Raw genomic sequence first — 24,517 nt, 5'->3', positions numbered from 1 at the left:
GAATGACTTTAGTCCACATGTAAATCAGTATGTCTGTAACACCTTCATAACCACTTAATTCATGAAACTTGTCAAAAATGTTGATCACATTGAGACCATGTGCAGAATGCATGAATCAGTCATGGCGGCTCAAGGTATGATATTTTTGAGGTCAAAGGTTTAAGTCTTAACTTTTTTGTTTACTCTTTTTCTCCTTTTCCCCTTTGTAGGATTTTAATAAAGTTTAGCTTTACTGTTGGGTATTTGAGACCATTTACAAGACATGAGTGTCACATAAGGCCCGCTCAAGGTAATTATTATACTCAAAGGTCAAAGATTTTAGGCCCCATGATTTTGTGTTCACTTCATATCTCCTATTCTCATGAAACTGTATTCATGAAAATTTAAACTCAATTAAAATCAGACAAGGCATACAAGGTTTATGATTTTATTTTTTGGCATAACTGGCTAAGAACATCAGACTTAAACAATGACTAGGTAAAGACTATAAAAAACATGATACAAGTATTGCAAAAATAAGTCTGGTATGATTCAAGCCAGTATGCCCTCTTCTTTCTTGGTATTGGCTTATGAGCCCAATCCCCCCAAAACAAGGCATACTAGCAGAGTCCTTAACCAGAAGGCATTGCTTTTCAAGGTGCAAGGCGGGGACGGATGGTGGATAATGTTGTCAATCGATCAGTGATCTTGTTTGTAAACAGAAGGCGCATGACAACTAATTAGCTGCTGATGCGGTACGGGTTCAACTTTTCTGAATCAGGATGCTGATTTGGTCACGTGATAAAGAAAATACCGGAAGTGCGGAATGTAAATACTAAAGCGAAAGTAGAATGGGATTTCTAATTTTGCATAAACTGAGTTTACTACGTAAACTTCAATTTATTCTCAATTAAAATCAGACAAGGCATAAAAGGTTTATGATTTTATTTTTTGGCATAACTGGCTAAGAACATGAGACTTAAACAATGACTAGGTAAAGACTAGAAAAAATATGATACAAGTATTGCAAAAATAAGTCTGGTATGATTCAAGCCAATATGCCCTCTTCTTTCTTGGTATTGGCTTATGAGCCCAATCCCCATAAAAACAAGGGATGATGAAAAAGCGCATTTGACATAATAAATTGTTTTGAGGTCCAGAAAGAACCATGATTTTGTGTTCACTTCATATCTCCTATTCCCATGAAACTGTAAAATTATTATAGTTATGGTCATGCAAAAAAAATGTACCGACTTAAGTAGTGCTAGTCATGCCTGATGAAGATTAAGGTGATACCACAAGCTAAAAAGTTTGAGCCTCTTTTTTGTGTCGGCTCCATGTTTCCTATACTCTATGAAGGATTTTCATGAAACTTGGGTACAATCTTAAGATTGTTAAAAAGAATTCAGATGAATGAGTCTTTAAGCTTTCTCAAAGTAAAGGCTATGTTTAAAGCCTATTTTTGTGTGTCTGGTCCATAATTATCTACTTTTCTTATTGAAGGCTTTAAACAAACTTGACACCAATGTTTAGGGCATAGAGACAAAACATGAGCCAGTTACGTGGACTCAAGGTCAAGGTGAGTAAGTAAAACATTTGAGCCTTTTTACTTAACTGGTCCAAGTCTCCCTATACCCATTGAAGGATTTACACTACATTATTAAACAAGTTACAATTTTGTCTTTGTAGATGCTACTGAAGGGGAACCTTTGCAAGAGAGCACTTCTCATTTGGAAGAAAATGGCTTCTTCCAACCAGTTGTATTGGACATATTGGTTGACCAGTACCTTCCATTAGCTTGCCTTTGGAGTGGACTGATGCTAAATGTAGATGGACAGAGTACCACTAAGTCATCAGGGGAGACCAGTGCAATTACCAGAGACTCTAATGCAATCGTTGAAAGTTGGTTCAACATTGTAAAATCAAACCTACTTTGTAAAAAAGGTGGTGTAAGAGTTGGCCAGTTTGTGAAACTGGTTTTCACTGATGTCCAAGGCAGATTAAGAGAATATGCAGGGGACTCAGAATTGGAAAGGTTGAAGACAACTATTGAAGGGGTTGCAGATGCTAGAGAAAGTTGGTCTAAAAAAAGAAAGCCAGTCAAAAAAGGACCACACTACTATGCTGCAAATGCAACAGCTGTTCCCAAACAACCTAAAGAAAGCAAAAGTGGTGCTCAAATTAAAACATCGACTCCAACAGAAGCTGAATGTCCAGATAAAATCGAAGCAACGAATTTAAAACTTGGTACCGAAGAAATTCCAGAAAAAGTTATCGAGAAAAACATTGGTGAATGCTTTACACCGTTAATGACCTCTACACCAAAGAAAAAAGCAAAGAAGAAACAATATGAGTCATCTGAAGGTAATGGCACCCAAGAAATTGCAACTTCTAAGAAGAAATCAAGGAAAAAACTTAATGATATATCTGAAGATAATGGCACCCAAGACATTTCAACTTCTAAGACCAAACCAAGAAGCAGTGAAGCAAACAAGAACGAATGTCTTCCAGTTGATAAGAAAAGAAGACGTTCCCAGAAACCTGGAACACGCTTGGGAATGTGTGTTCTACCTCCCGGATTAAAAAACACACTGAACACATGCTGGCTTATTTCCACGGTGCAGGCATTTGCTTCATTAGAAGGATTTAACCTCAAATGTAAGAAATATTTTTTTTTAGTCAAAGACTCTAGCTCTTAATTGTCCTTAAGATTTGTAGGAAGAAGTATTATTTGGTAAGTGGTTGATGCATACGGTTATCAAATAATCATGATGAATAAACACACCAGTTGATGAGGACAATAGACATTATTCATTAAAACTGATACATGTATATACCTGGGAAATGCTGGAAATGTCTTATGTCGTCAGAAATATGAAGAGTTTAGTTAGATCTATAAAACTTGTCATAAATACATCACTGTGATCATGTCTTTTTATTTTGTCAGTGATGAATGATTGTCACGAGTGTATGTGCCTTTGTTTGCAAGGATTGATTACTTATTTATTTGATGTGAACATTGTTTTAAACATGCCACAAGTATATTATTAAACTGGTATTTGTTTTTGGCTCACCTGAGCACAACGTGCTCATAGTGAGCTTTTGTGATCGCCTTTTGTCCGTTGTCCGTCGTGCGTCGTCCGTTGTGCGGCGTCAACAGTTGCCTTGTTCACTCTCTAGAGGCCACATTTATTGTCCAATCTTCATGAAACTTTGTCAGAAGATTATCCCAATAATAACTTGGACGAGTTCGAAAATGATGCCAGTTGGTTGAAAAACATGGCCTCCAGGGGGCGCGGCATTTTTCCTTATATGGCTATAGTAAAACCTTGTTAACACTCTAGAGGCCACATTTATTTTCCGATCTTAATGAAACTTGGTAAGAAGATTTGTCCCAATAATATCTTGTCATCCTAGGTGAGCGACTTTGGGCCTTTCAGGCCCTCTTGTTTTTTAAATGTGTCCTAGTAGGTGGTTAGTGGGTTAAGGTTAGGCTGCATGCATAAACAGTTTTTTGCAATCAAATATTTTGTCCCTTATTCAAAGGTTATGTTAACAACAAGAGGTTCTATACCATAATATAGCAGAAAGCTGGAAATAAGTTGATATTACCTTTAAGTGTATGATTACCTGACTCAAAGTGGTCTGCTATAAATTATAACATGTAATAATTTGTTGAAGACCTTTGCAAATTATGTAACTTTCTTATTGTTTCATTTATTATGGGATGTTTTTATTTTCAGCATCTGACCCACTGTGTAGAGAGTTGCAACTTGTCATGGAGCGAATTAGAGATAAAGATGGAAACACTGAATTGAAGGATGTGAAGGTTTTGTTAATATTTAATTGAGTACTATTTTCAGTAATTTCAGCAAGATGTTATAAAACACAGACTGTCACTGAGTGTTGTAGACTGCAAAATTGTATCTTCAGAACAAAAATGCATGAAATATTCTATTTATTTTAAACATTTCAACATAAAAATACGCATTACCGAATTGGCAATGCAACCAACTTTTTATTTGCTCAGAACATTATTGTTGGGCTAAGGCAGAAAGCTTGCTTATGCATTTAAAAATGGTTAAGTTTATGTGCCTTGACTTTGTCATGTAACAAGCAATTAAAAGGCTCACCACTAAATTATTCAAATACAGAAGCCAAGGTTCCAGGTGATAATTTGTCAACCTTCCATAAACTTCTAGGTCTATCTTTTTTATCAAAGTTAAATTTTAGCATGTATTACCTATCTAGACTTTAAAGGGGTCTTTTCACGCTTTGGTAAATTGACAAAATTGAAAAAAGTAGTTTCAGATTCGCAAATTTTTGTTTTAGTTATGATATTTGTGAGGAAACAGTAATACTGAACATTTACCATGGTCTAATATAGCCATTATATGCATCTTTTGACGATTTTTAAACCTAAAAATAATAAAGCGTTGCAACGCGAAACTATTGAATAATTTGGAGAGTTCTGTTTTTGTCGTTAAATTTTGTGAAACTACGAAGATTGCTTATATAAGGTATAAAATACGCCAGCTATGTGTACTCGGCAGAATAGCTCAGTAGGCTTAAGCGTTTTTACTTCAGGACTCCGGCAGGACTCCAGGGGTCACTTGTTCGAAACCTGCTAGGGCAATGTTTTTTTCCTTTTTGAAATTTTATTCTTGATTTTTCTACTGGAGCTTTTACGATCCAATGGTTACATTTATCAATACAAAGCATTTAATGAATAACTTCAAAAATGCCAAAATCTGTGAAAAGACCCCTTTAACTTTGTCAATCATAATACAAATAATAAACCACACATGGCCACAATGAGTTGTGCTGTGTAATGTGTAACTTCTGTCTCCCTACCTTAAACCAAAAAAGGTCAAGGTAACACTTAAGGGTCAAAGAACAAAATTGGCAATTCAACACCTTGTTGGCAATGAGCTGGTTACTTAATCATTCATGATAATTTTTATGTCCCCCACCACTATAATGGGGGACATATTGTTTTTGCCCTGTCTGTTGGTTTGTTGCTTTGTTTGTGAGTTTGTTTGTGCTAACTTTAATATTTGCCGAAACTTTTGCAATATTGACATAGCAACTTCATATTTGGCATGCATGTCACGATGTGTATCTCATGGAGCTTAACATTTTGTGGGGAAAGGTCATGGTCATCTTTAAAGGTCAAATATATGGGTCAAAAATGCTTATTTAATGTACACGTTTGCAATATTGAAGATAGCAACTTGATATGTGGCATGCATGTGTATCTCATGGAGCTGTACATTTTTAGTGGTGAAAGGTCAAGGTCATCCTTCAAGGTCAAAGATAAAATAGATGTGGACATAGTGTTTCACAAACACATCGCTTGTTTTTTAATGAAGTACCAGACATGTCAAATAAGAGAAGACATGGGTATGGGGATCTTTCCGTTGCCTTATTTCAAGGTCAAGTCACCCTTGAAAGTCCTAGCTTAAAGTAGATATTTACAAGGGTGTGATTTTTCCATGGATTTCCGCTGATCCGAATGGCAGTGATCATGTTTTATATTTGTGTAAATTTGTAATAAAATAGTGGTTAGGTATGATAGATAGAGCTGCATATTTCAGATTCATTTGCATTGAGGATGTTTAATCCTTTAAAAAAATAAATTTTATTGAAATAACAAATGACTCACCATCTCTACTAGTGACTCTTAAAATTGTTGATCTTCATGGCCCTTTTAAAAAAATTATTTGCTCAATTCATTAAACCTCACCTAAATTTTTATAAAATACTGTTTTATTTTAGAAAGTGTTGCTGATGAATTCAAAACAAGATTTTCCCCTTGGTCGGCAGCACGATGCTGCAGATTTTGTCACATGGCTACTGAGTTTAGAACCTCACCCAAGTCCATTTCATGTAGAAATGTCACATATTCGAGAATGCATGGAATGCAAAGAGGTAATACATTTCCATAACTTACATAAATTTGCTGAACATTATGGTGCACATAATATAATTTATTTTAAGAATACTTCAATTGTTTATAGCATTATTTCATCCAACTATTTGTGCATACCGGTTTGAAGGTAGCTTCTCAAACTTTCGGCAAATTTCTTTTTTTTTTATAGATTAAGTATTATTATGGTTTGAGCAGCTGCATTTCAACATGTTAAGTGTCAACTTGGTGGAAAAAACATTTTGTAACTGTGTATCCATTGATTTGATAACTCATGAAATAAACACAGACTGACATCATGTCATTCTTTAAAAAAAAAGTACATCAATACATGTAATGATGTTTTATATGTCAGCAATGTGTAAATAGTGCTTATGCACGTTTTGTTTTTAGTGCTGTTTCTTACATGTACCCTTAAATGAGCTATGTATAAAACACTCATATATATTATACATTTATTATTATAATTAGATGATATTTGTTTGATTGTATGTGTAACTTTTTAAAAATATTGATGAATGAGAGTGTTAACTATTTATTTAGTTCCAGGTATTAAATCAATAGCAAAAAGTAGTCAGGGGTATAGGCAGTATTTATTCTCTTCAACTGGAGATATCATGTAAATCTAATACAGATTAATTTAAGTAAACATAAGTATATATTGTAAACATTTGATGGCTCAAGGTCCGGGTGGCTTGACCTTTGCTGTCAGTCATGGCGAGTTTGAGCCATCAGGTTTCGACTGTATTGAGTTATAATTCTTGCTGCTGTCTAACTGCTGGGTTTTGATATTTAGAATTATTAAATTAAAGGAAGTTGATGAAAGGTAGATATAGCAAACATATTTTATTTGTGTAACATTGAAGTTGAATGAACTGACTTAGTCAATTTTCATTAATGAAGAGTCTCTTTGTTTTTTGCAAAAGTTGTGTATAGTCAACCGGCTATATTGACAAATTTTAAATAGTTGCATGTTTTTGGCCAATTGGGGCAGTGACTCTCAAATGATGAACTCCAAGGATATCGTTATGTCTTAACTAAAGTTTTTTATATAATCAAACAGACATGACATCATATGCAGCCATACAATTTTTTCTCAGAATTGATATTTTCTGCATTTCCTAAAATTAACTTACATTAAAATCAGTCGGACATTTATTTTATCTATAACTTAGTTAAACCTTTTGACTGTATTAAATTTGCTTTGCCTTTTTTTCAGATCCATAGGATGAATGAGGAAACCAACATGTTGCTGTTCGAAATGCCTCAAAGAAGTTTGTTGACAGTTTCATTATGCATTCAAGAATTTTGCAAAACACAAATTCTGGGGAGAGATGACTTAGTGTAAGTTTTAAGTCAATAGATTTATGCATTTGACATCAATTTGTACAAATTATGCTCCTAGAATCAAAAATGGCCGCACCCTATAGGTCACATGCTATATTTAGAACTTTATAAGGTTTTTAAGATTAAAAATATTAGAAACCACATATTGTGAATTGTAAAACCTCCGAGCTAAAATTACTCAAGTATCACAATTTTAATTTGGGTGAGTGATTAAGGCCAACTTGGCTTTCTTATTATAGTTGTAATCACCATGTTTGTCTTTCAGGCTTTGCACTTCTTGCAACAATCGTACATGGTCAATCATGAGTTATGAGTTTGAGGCAGTTAACTCTCCATTCATCATGGTTCAGATGAAAAGATTCCAGAGGCTTGGAGATAGACATTCTAAAGTTCTTAGTTGCGTGCACTTAGAAAGGTACACATTTGTTATATATTACGAAATGGATTTTATATTCTCAGGTTTTTCATTATCAAATAACATACATTATTTACAATTAACTATTCAAACTTCGCAAACAAAGTTTGGAAGTGGGTATATTGGAGTCACTCTGTGCAAATATCAAAATTTTCCAAGGGATTGAGCTGAAATACTAGTATGTCATCACCATGAATTATAACTTTTATAGACACAGTTTCCACGTGTTTAATCATGGCTGCTTTTGTTTTGACAAAGAGGTGTGGGTGTGTATAAATAGTTATATTTTTGTTAATGCTTTAGTTTTAATATTTTTAAATGCCTTTATTTCTGTACATTAATTATAATAAATGATTAAATACAAGAGATTTCTTAAATAATAGCAATCATAAGTTATGAATTTAAAGTTAATGACAATAAGGCTTTTTTTTATCCATTACCAAAGGTGGAGGGATATAGAATTTGCCTTGTTTGTCAGGCGGTTCTTCCGTCTGTCACAAACATTTCAGTGTGATATATCAAAAGCTATAAAATATATCAAAGTGAAACTTAATTGGTGTATTGATATCAATGAGGAGAATGGCCATGCTTAAGATTTATAACCCAATACGTTCTTACAAATGAGTTATTGCCCATAAATGTTTTTGTATAATCTAACTTTTCAAGTCTATATCTCATATATGATACGATATTTCAACATGAAACTTCACGCGTGTCTACAGATCAATGAAAAGAAGTGCAATGCACAAGAACCATAACCCTACACTCCTATAAGATTTATTGCCCTTATTTGTTTTTGTATAACTTACTTTTCAAAGCTATATCTCAGATTTGATACAAAATTTAAACATGAAACTTCATTCGTGTCTAGAGATTAATTAACAGAAGTGCAATGCTTAAGCACTACAACCCTACACTCATTTAATAATTATTATCCTTAATTGTTTTATTATAATCTAAATTTTCAAGGTTATATCTCAGATATGAAACAATATTTCAACATGAAACCTAATGGTTTTGTAGAGATCAATGAAAGAAGGGCCATGCACAAGAACCATAACCCAACACTTTCTCAAATAAGAGTTATTGCTTGTTGATTTTGTATGATGTAACATTTTGGCCATATCTCAGATTTGATACAATTTTTCAAATTAAGACTTCATGGATGTGTAGATAACAATGAAGAGCATTGCCTTTCATAAAACAATTAACCTACCCTTCATTTTGTTTAATTATAGTGTGCATCAAGGGATTTGCACCCATCCATAGACAAGATTTATTTATCCAGGGGATAACAATTCAATGAATTTGCTATTATCATTTGGTTTACAAACCCACCAGTTGAAAAAATGTTTTTTTCCCTACAATAAAAAGATAAAAATGTTTTCCGTTTTATATATATATATTTCCTCTGTTTCCAATTTACGGACAATGACAAAATAAATTAGAGTTGAAAATATTTTCCCTATCACAATTGCAAAAGCCAAATTTGCAAACTTAATATACCCAGTAAGACCACATCGGGCTGTACAAAAGTTGTGTGCACACCTTTTGCCATGTTGGATTCAGTTACATGTACGTTATTTACACATGTCATGTTTACGTCATAAAATTTGCATATGTTTTTGTTTATGTTTTGAAAAACATTTATTGTCAATGTTGTGTTAAATTTTAAAGTTAAAAGTTAAAATCAGGATTATATTTGATAATTTGTAAATATAAATAGTCTGAAATCATATAGTTACTCACTGACACCTTAGGATTTATATATTCAGCAATGTACGCATTTCAGAATCTGTGTTAGTGTTTTGAAAAAAAGGCTCTACTTATTGTGTGAGCAAGTTATATTTTGCAAACAAACTGTTTATTATGTGATTTGTTGTACATGTGTTATTTAATGCTCAAACTTTTGTTGTTAGCACCCTATGGTAAGAGTATTAGATCGATTTTTCGGTGACAATTTTGTTACAGTTTCTCAAAGTGCCTTAAATATTTTACTGATCTCTCACATATTTGGCATGTATGTACCTTGTATAGACCTCTACCATTTGATGAGGTTTGAGGTCACTGGGGTCAAAGTCTCCATGCTAATAATAGATTGTTATTGCTCCGGAACGAAAGATGGGGGGCATATTGTGTTTGACCTGTCTGTTATGCATTCAATTATTCATTGTGTGTGTCCCAAAAATTTAACCTTGGTTAAAGTTGTGCAATATCTATTGCATTATTGAATATGCAACTTGGTATTTGGCATGCATATGTATCTCATGGAGCTGCACATTTTGAATAGTAAAAGGTCAAGGTCAATGTCATCCTTCAAAGTCAAAGGTCAAATATATGGCTTCAAAGCGGTGCAATAGGAGGCATTGTGTTTTATACAAACACATCCCTTGTTTTTAGTTGTTATATTTATAAACCTAGATTGACAAAGCGCATCATCGGGGAGCATCTATAAGTTTCACTGATATTCTTGTTTTAAGAAAATAACAATTCCCTTGTCAATATAAGTATTTAGACTTATGACGAAAAAATATATGCTTTTTTAACCAGGTTTTCGGAAGGAAAAAACTGGTTATTAGATTGGCGAATGCGGGCGGGCTGGCTGGCTGGCTGGCTGGCGGGCGGGCGGAACAAGCTTGTCCGGGCCATAACTATGTCGTTCATTGTCAGATTTTAAAATCATTTGGCACATTTGTTCACCATCATTGGATGGTGTGTCGCGCGAAATAATTACGTCGATATCTCCAAGGTCAAGGTCACACTTTGAGTTCAAAGGTCAAAAATGGCCATAAATGAGCTTGTCCTGGCCATAACTATGTCATTCATTGTGAGATTTTAAAATCATTTGCCACATTTGTTCACCATCATGTGTCGCACGAAAGAATCACGTCAATATCTCCAATGTCAAGGTCGCCACGACTAAAAATAGATTTTTTTTTTAAACAAACTTACAAAGGGGGTTAATTTTGTTTGTTCATTTCAAAAGTTCAGTTTGAGTTTTCTCCCTTTATCAGATTTTTTTTCACAATGAAAACCTGGTTTTGTGACAATTTTGTCCCTTGTTTTCAATTGTATTGGTATATAATACCTATCTCCACCTTAAATTGTTTTGAACCAAATAATAAAAAAGGAAGGACCCAACAGAACAGAAAGGTGACCTTTACTCTTATCATTGAATACACAATTTAAGTACGCAAAAAGCTGCATAAACAAATCAAACATACCTTAAGCTTGTAGTTACACTTTTTTGTTTTATCAAATAAGTATCAAAAGTAAGTTTTGTATTGCAACAAATTTATACCCTTTCTTGGGTAATGTCAAAACTATGTAGCAACATAAATATCTAGTGTTCTATTATCTGATAAGGGTATTTTTGGGTTTGTTCTGAAAAGGGTTCATTACCTTTCCAAAAATAATATCATATATAAAAATAAATAAGATATCAAAACAAAATTGAATACAGAAATATTTTTTCCTTTATCATAAGCATATTTAAAAAATGAGCATTGAAATTTTGAATAAATTTGTGCAGTTTTAAGTTATTTTAAGTTTCATTTTGAAGGCTTTAAGTCTAATATTTAGTTATCATGCTTCTTTTGTGACTATAACCCTTTCTAATAAAAGTGTGTTTGCATTTGCAGAATATTACAAAAACGAATATATGAATTGCAGGGTTTTGCGGATTGGACCAGAGAGACCCAGCTATTACAGACTTGCTGCAATTCAGGTATTACTTAAAATATAGGTTAGTTTAAATCATTGTTTTATGTGTAGCCTGAACATGAAATACTTGTCCTGATGTATTCTAAAGTTGGGCAGTGTGGCCTAGAATTACAATTAAAAGGTTTAAGGAACATATGCTTTTTCCATGGAAACAGTTATATCTCTAATCCATTTATTTGAAGCATATATTTGGTATGTTCACTATATGTATTTTTGCAGTATTTTGTGAATATAGCTTAGATATATAGGTGTATTTATGTGGTTATGTTACTGATTCACAATGCTTGCTTATTAGTAATATTCATGATATTGTCTGACATCTGCTATGCATTATTTTAATCTTTCTAGCATCAAACATGCCTTGAGGATATGCAGTTATTAGTTTCTTAATGGGTTCTTTACTAACAAAACTTGTCAAATTATTTCACTTATAGAATAACGTGTGTTGTTATGCCCCCACATCAAATGATTGGGGGTATATTGTTTTTGGCCTGTCTGTCATTCTGTCACAAAGCTTTAAACTTGGTAAAAGTTTGATAACTTATGCGATATTTAAGATAGCAACTTCATATTTGGCATGCATGTGTATCTCATTGAGCTGCACATTTAATGTGGTGAAAAGTCAAGGTCATCCTTCAAGGTCGAAGTTCAAATATAATTGTATTTTTCTTTCCTAAAACTTTACCCTTCGTTAAAGTTTGGTCATAAGTTTTTAAATTTTGAAGATAGCAACTTGATATTTGGCATGCATGTGTATTTCATGAAGCTGCACATTTCTAGTGGTGAAAGGTCAAGGTCACCCTTCAAGGTCAAAAGTTAAAAATACAATCCTAGGAAAGTTATTAGCTTTAAAAGGGAGATATTTCTAAACTTGCCAAATGATATTGAAATTTAATTTCAACGCGGCGCAATAGGGGGCATTGTGTTTCTGACAAACACATCTCTTGTTTATACTTAAAGATCCCCCTATTGCACTTGCTTTTTCTATCTTGTCAGTCATCTATTATCAAAAATAGGAAGAACTTTTAAAGGCCTTAGCTAAAACTGCATCTAGTGATTTACGTGAAATTGTTTATGATACTTGGATGGAACGTTGTATACTTATTATAAAGGAACATAAGGTGATTATGAAAGATGCTCTGTTTTTCATAAAAGTTCAAAATATACAGATTTTGGTTATCCGGTGATAAAATTTACCTGCTCTGCCGCTCAAGACTCTAGCTATCGGTGTGTGAATGGTAGGAAACACACAATGACTGCACAAGTATGGGTGATGTAACGAGAAAAAACATATGTAACGGATATGTACCGGATAATTAACAGTTGGCTAACGAATATTTCTGTGCGAGTAACGGACTTTAACTGAAAAAAACAGCAGTGTAACCCATTTGTACCGGACAAAACGTTCTCGCACTTTTATATACGTTAGCTGTCCGTTATTATCTGTTGAACATGTGTTTGGTTTCCGGAACGGTGCCAGTAATGGACTTCTACCGGACTAAACGGAAGTGTAACGCATTAGTACCAGACAAAACGTTCTCGAACTTTTGTGTATTTTAGCTGTCTGTTATTATCTGTTGAGCATGCGTTCGTTGTCCGGAACGGTTGGGTTTATCAGTTGCAAGTCTGGTATTAGTCCGGTAATTGTCTGGTGGTGGACCAGGACAACCCAACAGACATGAACTGGATATGTACAGGATGTGCAACGCACAAGTTTCGAACAATCGGTAAACTAACGTATGAAGACTGCACATCAAACAGACGTATCTGTCCGTTTTATCCAGTTGGAAGTTTTGAACATGCTCAAAACTTCCCAACGGACAGAACTGATGTCATTGGACATTGCCGAACAAGGAGTGGATTAATCGGATATGAAACGGACATTAAACTGGTAAGAACAGACATGAACAGAAAAAATGATTTTTGTCCGTTTCTCGTCTGTTACCTCGGTGTGACTGGGCCTTTCAAAGCAATATGAGAGTATTCAACCATGCTCAAACAATAGAGGTGCGGAACATCACAGCACCTGGTCAGTTAAGTCAGGTGTCCGGTAGGTGCTCATTAGGATTTAATTTTTATTGTATTTGAAAGCAACTCATTATTGTTGTATCTTTATTTGCTAGTGTCATATTGGTGATAGCTTGCGAATGGGCCATTGTAAGAAAGCATGCTTTTTTCTTTTGCATTCGTGTTTGTGTGTGAAGAACTTCAATGTGGTTAATGTGGTCACCTTATACTGAAAAACATGACCATGTAAATGGTAGTGACCTGACTTAGCATTCTTTCTAAAAAATAGTCTAAATGTTAAATAGTGTACTGAACTTTTGAAATTCTGTTTTGTCCATATTAGTACAGTACATACCAATATATGGTCAAATAGCTGTATTTAAAAAAAATTATTGATGGTGACTATATGCACCACACACAATTTGAACCCTGCACTCCCATGACTTAATCACTGTTATTTGACACCCTATGTTGATTTTCAGCTTTTATTTCTCTCAACTATTGAATGTTTTGACACAATTTCATGTTGGTGATAGCTTGCAAATAGACCTATGTAAGAAAGCATTCTTTTTCATGAGCATTGTTTCCCTGATCTTATAGTATGGTAAATATGGTCTCTTGATATTGACATTGAAAACATTACACATGCCATATAATAATAATTATCTTAATAAAATAATTTCATGATAAGTCTATGGAACTGCAGTTTAAATGGGACAATTTAATATATTAAAAAATATTATTGATGTCAAATTGCTCATAAGTATGCTCTGTCACAGTAATTGTATTTTTTCATTTAAATATTTTGTATGCAGTAACATAATGACATTTATAAATGTTTCATGTAAAGATCAAAACCCAACATTTTAATATAATCATTGATGGTGACTATATAAACCATCGACAAGTTTTACCCTTTGAACTCATCTGCATGATTGTTAACCTTGTTTGACACCCAATATTTTTTCAGCTTTTGTCTTGCTGTTTTGTTGTTATGAAGAAAATTTGGCAGACAGGCATTCTTTCAATTATATTAGCCAAGAGAAAGAAAAATATTTTGTTGTCGTTACAACCTTTTTGTAGAATATTATTTCATGGCTGGTGAAGATTTTAATTCCTATAATCTAAATATCAATAGCTTTTGCAAGAAAATTAATGTACAGATGCTTTGACAAATAACTAAGGTATATAATGCATGATCATGGATGTGATTTCTCTGAGAATTCACGCGGATATAACATTCTCAATGGGAATTTAGAGATTTCTTTTTATTTAAAAAAAATGATGAGATAGGTTAAAACTCAGATTTTGTGGAACATCACCAAAGCTGCCAGAAAAAAATACAATGTTTAAACCTCTACTAATATGAAATTGTCAGCATTCCGCACCTGTAGTATTATTAAATTGATGCCTATAAAGATCTTTTTTACATTCAAGAGGTTACATTTTTTGGTAGAATCTTCGTTAAACCTAAGATAATTTATGCTAATGACATGAAAGGTTTTCGTGCATTGAAAACATGGCTGCAAGGTAGCGAGGCAGTTTTCCTTAAAATGGTTATATTGCTTATAGTGAAACCTTGTTAACAATATTGGCTATTTTTCGGCCAATCCTATCAAAATTGGTCAGAACAATTTTTCCAGTGCAATCTCAGCTTAGTTTGAAACTGAGTCAAATGAGCTAATAAACTAGGCAAGGCTTAAATTTAAAATAGCATGTATTAACTTTTGTCAAATCTTCATTTAAGTTAAGTTTTGATTTATGTTTTTTTCAGAATAGTTTAGTTTGTTTGGGCCTCAAAAGATTGCCTTTAAGGGCACAGGCCATCTTGTTTTCAAAATGTTGCAACATTGTATAGTTATATGTATTTAACATGTTTTGATGCTAGAAAGTAGCTCCAAAATACGTATATATAGAAATATTTAATCCAAAATATAAACGTCTGATTTGTTTTTTTTATTTAGATGTCACAGTCCTTATACTCCCAAGTGGTGATGTATTGTTGTGTGATGACTTCAGTGTGAAAAAAAGCCAGACAATTTCATAGAACAAAAAATGGTTCAGGTAAGGTATCCTAGCATAAATGAATTGCATCAAAATTTAATTCATGTTTATGTAGCTCACATGCAGACCTAGCTTTGGAATGCAGAATAGTTAAAATTAATAATCTTAAACCTTGATCAAATGGTTTCATGGCATTGACAATAAAACATTATATTTGAAAACGTATACTTTAATGCCAAGTTTATTAATTGAAATAATAGTGGTATATGTATGCCAGTAATGTTTTTTAACTGATGATTTTAGGAATCCTGCTACTTAATATACTACGAACAGTTGACAGTAAGTTACTCTCATTTGACTTTTAACTGCATGAATGATTCAAATTACCTCCTAAGAATCAGTGATGTGAGTCACAATACGTTCATGCTTATTGTAAAGGTCAACATATGACAATTATGGCACCAAAATAAATTAACAGTTGGAGATTTGCATTATTTTAATTGATATATTACTGATATTGTATATTAATAAGTCTAAGAAAAATAAACATATTGTTTCCCTCAATTTTGTTAAACTAGATAAACATCTGAACATTATTTGAAAAAGCTCTTTAGTGGCTCGAGTTTTGAATGAGTGTACACTGTTTGCATTGCTCTCTGATCCTCTTTTAAAGGTCCACAACTGCTACTTAGACTTGGATGTAAAAGAAGGTATATGTTTAGTTATATACACGTTATTGTTTACTGGTATGCAACTGCAATGAGGAAGCATGAAGTTACCACTTTCTTTATACATGTATGTCTACATTCTTATTTTGATGATATTGAGTCTGGAGAGTAGTGAGAAAAAAGTTTCCTATAATTAGCATTACTTTGAATGGAGCTTTAATATGACATACAGTGCTGGTTATTGATTTTTGAATCTGTTGATGTCAGGTTAGTGTTTGTAAAAACTGACATCAGAAAGCACTCACTCAATTTATTTTGGATTGCACAAAACATTTGTGCCAAAGAAGCTTAAACACAGGCCTATATTTGGGTCAGAAAGAGAATGCTCAAGGTAACTCTTACTTAAATACATGTATAAAGAAAGTGTTTGAGATTTTGTGCCAAAGTTGTGTGTATGGGTTGCTGACATGCCACAAATTTTGTGAGTGAATACTGATTAAAAAAACTGAGAAAAAATGAAAACACGGTTAGTAACGGTTAAGTTTTTTAGAAAATGTCTGAGAAATAAATCAGGCACAATAACCCTTTTTTAAATTAAATATCATATAAGTCTAAACCTAATACTTGTATATAATTAGTACATCAAGAACATGTCTTTTTGAAGATGATGCTGAAGACACATTTTTGGGAAGCATAAGACGATTAGATGGCAATACTTTTGTGGCAGCACATTTCAACATGATGGTCAATGCCTCAGACATCAAGACACTTTTCGACACTAACTGGTTAAATGACAAAGTAAGAAAAAAAGTATATATCAGTTGATTATTTATAAGCAATGATGGAATTTACATAATTTTAGCTTCCCAGAACTCTAACCTGAAGTGTTTATAACCACCTGATTATAATGCATAATGCCTGATGTAACTGATTATATAAAATTAGTCATTGTTGATTAACCTTTGATGGCAGGTTTATTTGTACATATAAAGAATAAATGTACTGTTTTTAGGTTGTTTACATCTACTTCCGAATTATTCATGCTTCTTGCTCATGGATCTCCGTTGTTGACCCGATGTTTATCACTGCCCTAAACGAGGGGAGATCATCAGCTGCCAAAAAGTTCCTGACACCACAGCACCTCCAAGCTAACCAAGTTCTAATACCTTGTGTTTTAGAAGGCCACTGGACATTGATCGTATGTTATATTTTTGTGCTTACCTGTTCTCAGAGAGGCCATTTTATATTTAGAAACATCAGTGTCTTTAGCCCAATTATATTCCATAAGTAAATAATTCACACCTTCAGTTAGTGTTTAATTTTTTTTATGAATTTTAATGATGATATTTATAGAAATACTTTTCAGCAGAGCTAACCTGTTTTAACTGATGTCCCAAATGTTCTTATTATTTCCGCCAAAGGCGAAGGGATATAAAATTGGCATCAAACTTTTGTCACTTATTCCATCTATCGGTGCTTGACAAACTTCTCATCGCTATTTTTCTGAAACTGTATAAGATATCGCCTTTAATTTAATGTAAATAATAAAATTTGTAACAATCATCTGTAGAAGTCCAGAACAAAGATTATTAAAATCATGACTCTTGGGTTATCAATTTTTTCAACTCCGAGTATGACATTTTCCCCATCTGTAGCTACCAGTATATTGTTCAAGAGGAAGGCATTCACATATCAATATGAACTTGATTATTAAATGTAATTATTCTCTAGACTACAATATGTGTCTTTTTAAGCCAGTACCCAATCAGTCTGGTTGGGCACTATTACTTTTGTATGACTTTAAGGTGCAATAATGCTAAAGTTTATTGAATGGTTTGTTTAAAAATATAAATTTGCTTATTGTCATGTTCACTTTATCAATTTCAATCTTCCATGCTTATTAACATTTCAATGACTGTGAATTCAATTTAATAGCCTAATTTGAGCTTGTATTGTTCCATATTTTTCTTCAGGTGCTTGACGTTGCCGGCAAGACTATGACGTTAGTTGACTCCGGAAATGCTAGAGATAATGGCTTGACCTTGGTGAGGTAAATATTTCACATACTTTTAATGTAGATAATACTGACTACTGTCAGTTTGGTTGTTGGCAAAGGAGTTTAGATCATTAAAACTAAGTGTTGGTTGGTCCGTTGGTTGGATTGTTGGTCCGTCCATTTTAATATGTGCAAGTCTGTTGAGCATGCTATCTGTACCTTTTGCATGACATTAAACATAATCCTGTATATATTATATGTCATCACCATGAAATGTACGTGACTTTTCATGCCTGGAGTTCCTCAAGTTGAATGAGCAATTTGTTGTTGAATGTTGCTTTTTTCCAAGGAGGCATAAAATGTACTAAGATTGAATTAAAAATTAAAATAAATTTTTACTATGAAATCAAAATGTACAAGACACCCTTTTATTCCCATTGATCCACATGTTCCATATGTGTAGGCGCTTTATTGGAACCATTTTTATGGAAAAAGCATAACATGTTTTTATCTTGTGGAGCAAATTATTTTTGCCATTTCTCATGAGATTGAATGTAATAAAATGTATGTCATCTCAATGAACTTTATATGCTTATGATTTATTTCTATGCACAGGGATTCATATGTTCATCAAGCATGTGCCTTTGAATTTAACCATGGAAATGGCTACTATGCATGTGACAAATTGGTGACAAAAAATCATAATAGCTTAAGTTCTGAAACTGGCTGGCCTTGAATGTTATGGTACATGATGGGTTTTCATAATATATAAGCACAATTAATCAGGACATGAGACAAGCTGGGAGCATTGTTCGATTCTTACCATAGAGTTAAAACATGATATTATTTGTATGCCCCCAAAGAAGGGCATATAGTGATTAGACTGTCCGTCTGTCTTTCTTTCCGCCACACTTTGCATTTAGGTTTCGAAAACTGAACATAACTAAAGATATGACCTTCATATTTGGTATGCATGTGTATATGGACAAGGCCTTTTCATACGCACAAACAAATTTACCCCTGTGACCTTGACCTTGAACTTAGGGTCGGCATTAAGGTTTTGAAATCTGTATATAGGTTTCAAAAAATTCTAATAACTTCTATGTCCCTTGCGATATAACCTTCATATTTGGTATGCATTTGCATATGGACAAGGCTTTTCGGTACACAAAAATTTAGACCCCTGTGACCTTGACCTTGAACTTGGGTCCGCGTTTAGGTTTCAAAATCTGCATTCAGGTTTAGAAAAATGCTCACATCTTCTATGTCCCTTGAGATGTAACCTTCATATTTGGTATGCATTTGTATATGGACAATGCCTTTCCAAACGCTCAAAAAATTGGACCCCTGTGACCTTGACCTTGAACTTAGGAACCTGGTTAGGTTTCGAAATCTGTGTTTAGGTCTAGAAAAATGCTCATAACTTTTATCAAAGCGTTAGTAGTGGGCATATGTCATCCTATGGTGACAGCTCTTGTTTGAGATAATTACCGTAAGATATGTATGCATAGATATGATGACATTCAAGGGTGTTGTGATTTAGAGAAGGGCAGGGTGGACATAACATGTAATAGTTCAATAAACTAATTTCTCGTGTTGTCCAGCATTGATGGGTGTTGTAATTATTAGTATTATAAGCATCACACTCATAAACCATAACCCATTTCATGACGAGTCACAATACACGGCCTCAATTTGGTTGACATTATAAGCATATAAAATATCAAGAGGATCTAGGTAACAACATAACAAGATAATCTCACAGAAAACTGGAGCATGGCTTTGTCAATCATTGATTGATTTAAATAACCTTGTAGAATATGATTTGTCATATAATAGAACCGGGTCCCTTGGTTTAAGATGAAGATCACAATCTCGTCCTACAATTTTGTCAGGGTCTAGTCACATGACAGTGGCTCTCTTTGTTTTTCCTTTATTTATTATTATAAAATTGAATACTAGTTACACATGGACATGGTTGTTCTTAGGTAGCAGGTCACATGTGTTCATATAACTCTTCCTAGATTTAATATTCCCTGTTATTGGTTGTGTTATATTTAAGAATTCTCCGATAATTCTTGTATTGGCAGTTTCGGTGTCATTTAAATATAACTAGACATTTTATAAACAAGTTTTTAAAATCTTGTAATATTATAAATTTATTATATTTCAGGCATTTTTTGAGTCCATGGACGAAATGCCTCACAGTTGGACTTTGCAACATAGCAAGGTATGATAGCCTATCAAGACAAAACCCTTATCTACAGTTCTCTTATTAATATCTATAAGGTCTAATTGTATATCTTAAATTGAAACATTTGCAGACCTGACCACAAAGTTAAATGTGATCACTTTAGTCAATAATGTATTGTTAAGTCAAGATGTACCTTTTGAATACAGTCAACCTTGGTATTAGGGACTACACAAGGGAGTAACCAAATTTGGTCTTTTTATGAAATTGCCCTTAAAGAAGACCATTCTGGAAAAAAATGTAATCATCATCAGTATCAAAATCATAGACAGATTCTGTGACTAGGCTATCTTTTCTTACATTTAAATAACATAAAATCAATTGGGTGTTAAACATATAATTACCTTGCGGTTTTATAACTTGTAATTATCCAACAAAACATGGTTTATATCTAGTAATAATTTAACAAAAGACTGGTGCCTTTTTTTGACGATAAATGTGTTTTAAAAATTGTGTTAACACAACTTTTTGCCATTTGTTGGAAATTTACAGAAAGTTGGTATATCAAATCTACCTGGACTCTTGCGGAAAGCTAAGATAGATTTATTTTTTGTTTCATCACACGTTTAGCACGTTGACAAAGAAAGCCAGTTTTATTGGCGAGAAAGTGTTATTTTAAGGCTTCTTGACATGAAGCAGCTTTCCTTTGATTAAATCAAACTGACGATAAATCAGCGCTAAAATTTTCAAATTTGACCTACTAGAGTGGTAGCTAAATCCAAGATTTTGACGTCAACATATAAAAAAAAAATCAGTGGTTGCTGGTCGCGTAAGACAATCGTTTTTAATAAATATCAAAATAAAGTAAAAATGCTCAGGGTGAAATTCTAAGTGGCAGCATAAGACAAAGGTTGCTTATTTCAAGGGGTCCCATCCACAATTTTGAAGGTACTCAAAGACCGTATTTTAAGTCAAATTTCTATCAATAGTTTGTTGTGATCTGTTGCAAACTTAATTTCCAATGTATGCTACTGTTTTGTATATGGCTATTGTGAAACTGTGTGAGCAGTTCTATAAGTGGCAGTTTCTACCTATTGCTACAAAGTAGATTGAGCTATTCTGGAAATACCAAAGACATCTGTCCCTTGTCTGCCTTCCCAAATACACACAATTTTAAAAAAAAAAAGAATATTTTCACTGTTGAGGTTTCTCATCAATATTTAAATAAACTGTTGCTTAGCTGTAATAAAATTGATGTTTATTAAAAGATAGGTGTAAATCAATAAAGTGTATAGACTCTTAAGCAACAAGAAAGGCAAAAAGCGAGCATAAAACTACTCGTCACTCATGAAAATATGTTCTGTGTGACCACATGATTATACAATTTTTACACCAACATCAATGAATATGATCTCTGTTTTTGCTTTCCTCATTAGAAGTTAACATAACAATAAATACTTATTGTCGTAAGGAGGTGGCCAAGCAGACAAATGGTTACGACTGTGGAGTCCATATGTGCCAAAATGCTGCGGATGTTGCGTATGCCTTGCCGTTTTCATGTTTTCCGGTATGTCTAAACAACATTTAATTTAATTCATTAAAACAAACATAGTTACTAAAATATATTCTTCTCCAGATTGATTAACCATTCCACGGAGCTTTTACTTCAGACATTTGGTAAAATCTATTTCTCAGGTATTAAATTAAACAACCAAAAAAATTGCCAGATCGAAAATATGTTAAATAATAACCCATAACTTGAATTAGCATTTATTAGTTATTATTATTTATTTCCCCATGATATATACAAAACTCCTTGACATAAAGCATGCAAGTTGTAATGTTTACTATTAAGTGAAGGAAGAAGCCTGTTTATTCAGAAGTCAAAGGTAACAGGGGCTCATAACAAGAAATTTAATTGGTACACTTAATCATCAGTTGTTTCAAGTAGTTATTTGAATTGCTGTTAATGCCTATGACAAGCACCATTTAGCAAACTTTCAATTGTGATCCAACATGGTGTTAAGAAAACAACAGATCCAGCAATTTTCATCTCACATAGTGATTTTTCGCTTGCTTCTTTATAGTACATGTAGGGGATTGAAGCCAAAAACAAAATATAAGAGAGGTATTTTGCCTTATATGCTATCCATAAATAATAAACCCAGACCTAGTGTCATAGATAGCCGATGCATTTTCTGTCTAAAAAAGGCCCTTTTGAACTGCAAGTTGACATTTTTATGCTCTGGAGTAGTACTGTTGGAGGTCTAAAAATAGCACCTGTCCACCCATACGATCCTGGAGTTTCTGTTTTCAATATTTTTTAACATAATATTGGTTCCCAAACTTTCGCTGTTGAATCAACTTGATGTGAAGACAATTGTCAAGAAAAGAAAGTTCATACTTTAGTATGGCCATTTCTGGTTTTTCACTGAGAAATATGTATTATCCATCAATTGTGTTTATATATTCCTCTTTAACTGCTTGCTGGATTTTGCTGAAAATGTAAACAGCTGTGGATTATATCCATTAGAAAGGCGTTGATTATGTTTTTGCAAACAATTCTTGCTGACTTATAGCCCCATGGACCTTTCACAGCAGAATAATGGCCCTTGTCTGTTCTTTCCATTAAGAATATAATTATAAGCCCTACCTTATTTAGATTTTTGTACCAAACTCCCTTCTTGCCATATATATATTTCAATATTTCATAGCTGAATGACCTTAATGTTATTTTAAGGAAAATATTTTTTATGCAATAAAATCCAGCTGAATTATATTTATTTTTTTGTTTTCTTTTAACAAAATAGAATAAATGTATGGTACCCAAAGTTTGCCAAGCTACGCTTCTTGCTTACCTCGTACTGTGTTATACAGCGTCCTTGAATTAATATTTTGCGAGAATGTAGCTGGAGCCTCATATAAATATACTATCCTAAATAAGGCACAATCTAATCAATATATATTAACAAGTACCTTTCTTTTACCACCTTCAATATAATAATAGGGCTCATATTATTCAATCCATTCTTAAAGTTAGACTTAGATTTCTTAGAATTACCAATATTTTTAAATGAAACTTGGAACATGGGTAGATTCCAATATGTACATTATGCACGTCATTTCATTTTGTTTCTACGTCATAAATTATGGTTGTTATGGCAACAAATAGACTAGAAATACTGCTGAAAATGGTGGTTTTCTGGATCCTTTTAAAACTTTAAATATTAAAATTTAACTTTAAAATTTGTTAATATTTTTTCGTAAAACTCGGAACATGGATAGATGGCAATATGGACATTATGCACGTCATTTCAATTTGTTCCTTCGTAAACATTCCGGTTGCTATGGCCACAAATAAACAGAATATTCTGACAATGGTGGAATTTCTGACAATGGTGGAGCCGGTAGGGGACTTTTATTGCTTGGCAATAGTCTTGTTTTAACCGGCTTGTTAACATTACATGCTTTTATTGAAGTTAAATGGAAACTTAAAAAAATGTGTAAGCTTTTGTTTTGTTCTCTTTTCCAGAACAAGGTTCATGCCATCCGGAAGGCGATGACATTTGAGATACTTACTGGAGCATTGATGCCCAGAGAATAATGCAAACAGTTTTGTAGATCACGCACTATTTTGGCCATAGATCAAGTGATGACATATATTTGTTCAAACTGATTGAGACATTTTGATGCATGCTAAAAAAGCATCAATATTATTTGTGGATCAATGCAGAGACCTGTTATTATACGTTATGCATTCATGGTTGCCTCAAAGGGTCTCCCTGTTGTGTTAAGTTTGTAAATATTTGTTTCTTGCCAAAACTCTGTTTAATTGGCCACTGAATTAAAAATAAATCTTGTTTGTATATCTATGCTTTTTAAAGCTAGTAAAAAGGGCGATATAATTATTGAGTGTCTTTACTGAACTTATTTTTTAGGTCACCTGAGCACAACGTGCTCAAAGTGAGCTTTTGTGATCGCCTTTTGTCCGTCGTGTGTTGTGCGCCGTCAACATTTGCCCTTTTAACTCTCTAGATGCCACATTTATTGTCCAATCTTCGTGAAATTTAGTGAGAAGATTGGTCTCAATTATATCCCGTAAGAGTTCGAAAATGGTTACATTTGCTTGAAAAACATGGCTGCCAAGGGGCGGGGGATTTTTCCTTATATGGCTATAGTAAAATTTTGTTAACACTCTTGAGGCGACATTTAATGTCTTATCTTCATGAAACTTGGTCAGACGATCCATCCCAATAAT

At 33.3% G+C, this 24,517-nt stretch overlaps 1 protein-coding gene across 1 annotated transcript; it reads left to right on the top strand.

Annotated features, from left to right (window-relative positions):
- The first annotated feature begins 1,672 nt into the window (after nt 1-1,672).
- LOC127877574 (sentrin-specific protease 3-like) lies at nt 1,673-24,167 on the top strand. The gene is made up of 14 exons (XM_052423551.1): nt 1,673-2,637; nt 3,723-3,808; nt 5,758-5,910; nt 7,128-7,252; nt 7,521-7,670; nt 11,343-11,397; nt 13,517-13,550; nt 15,365-15,464; nt 15,708-15,743; nt 16,078-16,114; nt 16,737-16,870; nt 17,085-17,270; nt 18,046-18,122; nt 23,792-24,167. The coding sequence occupies exons 8-14, from the start codon at nt 15,456-15,458 to the stop codon at nt 23,820-23,822; spliced, it is 510 nt and encodes a 169-aa protein (XP_052279511.1). The 5' UTR covers nt 1,673-2,637; nt 3,723-3,808; nt 5,758-5,910; nt 7,128-7,252; nt 7,521-7,670; nt 11,343-11,397; nt 13,517-13,550; nt 15,365-15,455; the 3' UTR covers nt 23,823-24,167.
- The last annotated feature ends 350 nt before the right edge of the window (nt 24,168-24,517 follow it).

This window comes from Dreissena polymorpha, chromosome 4 (genome assembly GCF_020536995.1).
Source record: "Dreissena polymorpha isolate Duluth1 chromosome 4, UMN_Dpol_1.0, whole genome shotgun sequence".
NCBI classification, from domain to species: Eukaryota; Metazoa; Mollusca; class Bivalvia; order Myida; family Dreissenidae; genus Dreissena; species Dreissena polymorpha.
Note: the sequence above shows the minus strand (reverse complement) of the source record. Positions and strands in the feature narration are given on the sequence as shown.

Coding starts and splice junctions, on each gene's coding strand:
- LOC127877574 (XM_052423551.1), top strand. Junction 16,115..16,736: donor AGACTTGGATGTAAAAGAAG/GTATATGTTTAG, acceptor GTCTTTTTGAAG/ATGATGCTGAAGACACATTT. Junction 16,871..17,084: donor CTAACTGGTTAAATGACAAA/GTAAGAAAAAAA, acceptor TACTGTTTTTAG/GTTGTTTACATCTACTTCCG.